This window comes from Panulirus ornatus, chromosome 20 (assembly GCF_036320965.1).
Source record: "Panulirus ornatus isolate Po-2019 chromosome 20, ASM3632096v1, whole genome shotgun sequence".
Lineage (NCBI taxonomy): Eukaryota > Metazoa > Arthropoda > Malacostraca > Decapoda > Palinuridae > Panulirus > Panulirus ornatus.
This window is the reverse complement of record NC_092243.1, coordinates 72,566,970-72,573,566: the sequence shown is the minus strand read 5'-3', so window position 1 is coordinate 72,573,566 and position 6,597 is coordinate 72,566,970. Positions and strand designations below refer to the sequence as shown.

Sequence of the window (6,597 nt, the reverse complement as noted above, 5' to 3'; positions counted from 1 at the left end):
CACTAAGTCCTAATTCTGCCACAAAGTTTTACTTCAGCCGCAAACAATAGAACAAAGGTGACATGAAGAAGAAGAAAAAAAATTATGTGCGTTTATCTTTTAAGGGAATCTTGATTAACAGTTATGGAGAACATGAATCTTAAATCTACGTTGTTGTCAAAGCCTCTTCCTCACTAGGAACGTACAACTCATTTGGCTATGATCTGTGTTATCTATTTAGCTCTAAACCAATTCAATTAATATTCTTTCCAGTTTGAGACAACAGACATACCCAAGAAAAATTAAACTATTTCCATTCTGTAAGTGACCAGTATTTAGAAATAAATGGAATAAGAAATTTCCTTCAATCAGATATTTTAAACTAGGCTTAACCGATGCTCTGTTACGCATTTTGATGACTATGTCTTCATTTAGAGAGAGAAAAAACGCTGGTCAGTTGATATAAAGGCCTTTAAAAGTCTTGATGGTCCATCGTTTGTGTACCCCATTATGGCAGACCCATTGAAAAATTAACTAATCCCCTAACTCGTCGCGTCTTCACTATTCGAAGCCTATCATGATGCCAACTCATTTAGGCTATATGTGTCCTGGGTGTTCTACACCTTCCCTAAAGCCAGCCTGTTCACTGTAGTTACTTAGTTTGGTTGGATCCTATACCTTCGCTTCCAATTCTATCACCACAGCAATGTCTATTGCAAGAAGTTACAGTGGTGCGTGTGATCTAATATTTGCTGATAACCACGAAGAAAATGAAACACGATGAATTCCCAAGTGCAGTTTCGTGTAATGATCACATCGTCAGGGGAGATACAAGAATGAGACAGAAGACGTAGAAGTCAGTTGGTAAACATGTGTTTCCGGTAATACTTGTTTACCAATGGCGTCTTAGTTACGTCTCTTCCTTGTATATCAACTGAGTGTTCCACTATGTCTATCTCATTCTTGTATCTTCCCTGACGATGTGATTATTACACGAAACTGCACTTGGGAATTGATCGTGTTTCATTTTCTTCGTGGTTGTCAGCATATATGTATATATATATATATATATATATATATATATATATATATATATATATATATATATATATATATATATATATATATATATATACATATATATATATTAAGATGTTGCTGTGTTTTCCGGACATTTCCATCTCGTACCAAGAAAACGTTCCTTTCACTTTCCTCCCTTGAACACACAGTCTACCCAGGACTTTCCACTTATGTAAATAAGACTCTCTCTCTCTCTCTCTCTCTCTCTCTCTCTCTCTCTCTCTCTCTCTCTCTCTCTCTCTCTCTCTCTGTTAGAAGCGTAATAGTATTTTCGTTACTGGAAAATGCGTCTGTTTGAAAACGTTAGCCGATGCCTTCGCCTTTAGGCCATTGAGCACGACGGTACGACCCTTGAGCACGACGGTACGACCCCTTGAACATGAAGGTACGACCTTTGGTCACGAAGATGTGATCTTTGAGCACGACAATACGTCCCTTGAGTACGACGGTACTACCCTTGAGCACGACGGTACGGTACGACCCTTGGACCACGGCGGTACGACCCTTGAGCACGACGGTACGACCCTTGGGTATGATGGGTTGACCTTTGACCCGACTTTTAAAAGAACCCCCAGGTAAAAAGCCAAACCATCGTACGATACTTAAGCTTCGCACAGACACGTCGTAGTCAAGCGGTTTTACCAATAGGGTTCAAGGGTCGTACCATCGCGCTCAAGGGTCGTACCTTAACAAATATGGTCCACGTATATACGCCAGTGTGACTATACGGGTCAAACATATGAATACGGACAGTTACAGACGCGTTCTTATACCAGTTCCATCCCTGGGGTAATGGAAGACTAGAATAGACTCCAGTGACGAGGCTTCGTCTTCGGCCAGTTCCACCCGCCAAAACAAAAAGACAAATGAGCATCGCCCATTATCGTGAAGCCATCCGATCTTGTCAATAAACTATCGGATCAATTTGGCAAATGCCATTTTGGTATCAAACACTTTAGTAAAACATTAGCGTCATCATCATACATCACATACATATTTCGCTCTGTCTTAACTACTCCTTTGTAGTGAGATAAGTAATTTCCTTTAATAATTGTACCGTTCACTCAATTATCTCGGATTTTCACCCAAAATTCATGATAACATAAAACTTAATCGAATCTATAAACACTTTTTTCATTATCTAGAGTCGGTAAACATCATTAATGATTATCCATCATTAATGATTCTCCCTCGAGACCAGAAGCTCCAAAGTCAGAGGCTGTTAAGGACCAAGCTGCGCTAATTACTGGCGACACACCTAATTAGCATACTCTTTTGTTTATTGCCAATTGTGAGTGAGAGAGACTCTCCATTGTCCTTCTGAATCATAGACGAGGTTAATAGATCAACACACTAGGGACCTGCGGACGCACGCAAGACCTGTGGATGCACTCAAGACCTGTGGATGCACTCAAGACCTGTGGATGCACGCAGGACCTGTGGATGCACTCAGGACTTGTGAATACACTCAAGACCTGTGGATGCACGCAGGACCTGCGGACGCACACAAGACCTGTGGATGCACTCAAGACCTGTGGACGCACACAAGACCTGTGGATGCACTCAAGACCTGTGGATGCACTCAGGACTTGTGAATACACTCAAGACCTGTGGATGCACGCAGGACCTGAGGACGCACACAAGACCTGTGGATGCACTCAAGACCTGTGGACGCACACAAGACCCGTGGATGCACTCAAGACCTGTGGATGCACTCAGGACCTGAGGACGCACACAAGACCTGTGGATGCACTCAGGATCTGTGGATGCACTCAGGACCCGTGGATGCACTCAGGATCTGTGGATGCACTCAGGACCCGTGGATGCACTCAGGATCTGTGGATGCACTCAGGACCCGTGGATGTACTCAGGACCTGTGGATGCACGAAGGACCTGTGGATGCACTCAAGACCTGTGGACGCACACAAGACCTGTGGATGCACTCAAGACCTGTGGATGCACTCAAGACCTGTGGATGCACTCAGGACCTGAGGACGCACACAAGACCTGTGGATGCACTCAAGACCTGTGGATGCACTCAGGACCTGAGGACGCACACAAGACCTGTGGATGCACTCAAGACCTGTGGATGCACTCAGGACCTGAGGACGCACACAAGACCTGTGAATGCACTCAGGACCTATGGATGCACTCAGGACCTGTGGATGCACTCAGGACCTGTGGATGCACTCAAGACCTGTGGATGCAATCAGGATCTGTGGATGCACTCAGGACCTGTGTAGGCACCAGGCCCTGTGGATGCACTCAGGCCCTGTGGATGCACTCAGGATCTGTGGATGCACTCAGGATCTGTGGATACACTCTAGACCTGTGGATACACTCAGGACCTGTGGATACACCCAAGACCTGTGGATACACTCAAGACCTGTGGATGCACTCAAGACCTGTGGATGCACTCAAGACCTGTGGATGCACTCAGGACCTGTGGATGCACTCAGGACCTGTGGATGCACTCAAGACCTGTGGATGCACTCAGGTACTGTGGATGCACTCAGGACCTGTGGATGCACTCCGGAACTTGTGTATGCACTCAGGACCCGTGGATACACTCAAGACCTGTGGATGCACTCAAGACCTGTGGATGCACTCAAGACCTGTAGATGCACTCAAGACCTGTGGATACACTCAAGACCTGTGGATGCACTCAAGACCCGTGGATGCACTCTGGACCTGCGGATACACTCTAGACCTGTGGATGCACTCAAGACCCCTGGATGCACTCAAGACCTGTGTATGGACTTAACACCTTTGAAATACACACCTTAGGTCTTGCGGCTACACTCAGGGTGTGCAAATGCACTTGGGATCCGAGAGGGAAAGAAATGCCGAAGGGACACGGTCCACAGATTCATACATCAAAGACAACTTCAACTCATACGAAGGAATTTCCAACAGGAGCAAGTTTTGATTTGTTGAGGCAAGTCACCAACTCGCAAATGAACGCAGGTGTTTATGTCTCCTGGGACGTGTGTGTATACAGGAATGATGAATGTAAACATCTGTAGTGTGTGTGTGTGTGTGTGTGTGTGGCTGCATGTTTGGACACTCAGGTAATATGCCAAGGTATAATGTCCTTGATGCCTCTTTTTTTTTTTCTCTAGTTTTTTACACGTCTATGACATTATCTACGGACTGCACGAACGAGAGTATGTATCCTGGACGCTTGTTGCGTGTCTCGCTGCTGCCTGGGTTTCCTCACGCCCATGTGGGAGTGGTGGTGGGTGGGGGGCGACGCGACCTCACAGCCTGAGGTAAGGGAGCCACACGAAGACGAATATGATGATGACGACGAAGAGAACCGCGCGCAGGACGAGGTACAGCTCGGCGTTGCCGCCCCACTGGTTGTGCGACCCTGGGCAGTCGTACTCCATGTGCGACTTGACGTTCTCCATGTCGAAGGAGTCGTACCCGACGCACTTGCCACAGAGGTAGAAGAGGACCTGCGAGGAGAGGGCTGTGGCGTCCAAGTCGATGGCGGTGATGGTGGTGGTGTTGTTGGAGGAGGCGGAGGCGTTGTTGGTGTTGGTGTTGGTGTTGGTGGCGGGCGAGCCCAGCATCACGTCCGTGAAGTTGTCGCCTACAATGCCGCTCAGGTCTACTCCTACGCCTCCACCAGTGACGGAGATGTGGCTACCGCTCCCTCCTGCGACGCCTCCGTCGGGGTTCCGAGCGGGCTCCGGGAGGTGTGCGACGGTCAGGTGGGAAGAGCACTCCACCAGGATGAGACCTGGGCAGTGGTCGTCCTCCCGGGCCCCAGCGATGAAGGGCCACCGACGGTTCAGTTCCTGAAGGGAAAGAAGAGAATGAGTAACACGACCCCCAAACGGGGTCTAGAGTTTCCAACACCCAACATTACTTGAGAAGAGTCGTACAATTTCATATATGTGTCCTCCAGCCACACAGAGCAGTCGTACAATTTCATATATATGTCCTCCAGTCACACAGTGCTCTTAGAATACCTCTCCTAACCATGTTCTAACTTTGTAAACAAATGGGGGTATCAAAGCTATGATCAGTGATTTTGAAAATACGTCAAACTTCTTTCTATCCATGTCAGGTCATGCCCATCTCCTGGATGATCGGCCTATCTTCCAAAACACAGAGATAGTGAACACCAACTGATGCTCGAAGTGGTACGTATTGCAGCAGTGTTGTGTTGGAGTGGGTGTTGCACAGGCAGTGAGGAGTGTTGCAGAAACACTGTAGTATTGTTGATAGATGCAGGAGAACTGGTGACGAACGGCCCGTGGCAAAAGTTATAAGGCTGTTGGTAAAGTGGTGGGGGTGAGTGTTGGCGAAGCTCCAGTTCCATCAGAAAATCCCTGGGTCATTGTGTGACTGTTGAAGAAACATGCTAGAGTGATGAAGGTGTGTTGGGGAAGTCCTGGCTAAATACAGCACCAATGTTGGAGATACACGACTTAAATGAGAAATATAGGTTACAGTGGATTAATAGAAGAATATAAGTGATGAGGAAATAAAATATAGATATATTTTTCGACTAGAAATTAAGACGCTACCTTGAAACCTGAGGTATTGTCAACATGTCGAAGAACTGAAGGGACGATGTTGGAGAACTGTTGGAGAACTGTTGGAGAAGAAGTTGTTCAAATGTTGTAGAAGTGTTGGGGAAAATTGTGTGTTTATGTTGTATAATTACTCATTTGTGATTAACTATTTTTACAGTAGAGAGAGAGGGGGGGGGTTGTTCTACCCTAGTAGGGCCCCATCACTTAATGTGTACATTCATGGGGGCCCATTACTTAATGTCCACACTCATGGGGCCCCATCACTTTATGTGTACAATCGTGGGGGCCCATTACTTAATGTGCACACTCAAGGGGCCCCATCACTTAATGTGCACAATCGTGGGGGCCCATTACTTAATGTCCACACTCATGGGGCCCCATCACTTTATGTGTACAATCGTGGGGGCCCATTACTTAATGTGCACACTCAAGGGGCCCCATCACTTAATGTGTACAATCGTGGGGGCCCATTACTTAATGTCCACACTCATGGGGCCCCATCACTTTATGTGTACAATCGTGGGGGCCCATTACTTAATGTGCACACTCAAGGGGCCCCATCACTTAATGTGTACAATCGTGGGGGCCCATTACTTAATGTCCACACTCAAGGGGCCCCATCACTTTATGTGTACATTCATGGGGGCCCATTACTTAATGTGCACACTCAAGGGGACCCATCACTTAATGTGTACAATCGTGGAGGCCCATTACTTAATGTCCACACTCATGGGGCCCCATCACTTTATGTGTACATTCATGGGGGCCCATTACTTAATGTCCACACTTATGGGGCCCCATCACTTTATGTGTACATTCATGGGGGCCCATTACTTAATGTCCACACTCATGGGGACCCATCACTTAGTGTGTATAATCGTGGGGGCCCATTACTTAATGTCCACACTTATGGGGCCCCATCACTTTATGTGTACATTCATGGGGGCCCATTACTTAATGCATACATTCTTGAGGCCCCATCACCTAA

At 46.8% G+C, this 6,597-nt stretch overlaps 1 protein-coding gene across 1 annotated transcript in view; it reads right to left on the bottom strand.

Annotated features, from left to right (window-relative positions):
- Positions 1 to 1,038: 1,038 nt before the first annotated feature.
- Positions 1,039 to 6,597, bottom strand: part of LOC139756132 (uncharacterized) — a 40,361-nt gene continuing 34,802 nt past the window's right edge. The window contains exon 7 of the mRNA XM_071675236.1: positions 1,039 to 4,865. Coding sequence (XP_071531337.1) covers positions 4,320 to 4,865 — 546 coding nt within the window. The 3' untranslated portion in view covers positions 1,039 to 4,319. The remainder of the gene's footprint in view (positions 4,866 to 6,597) is intronic.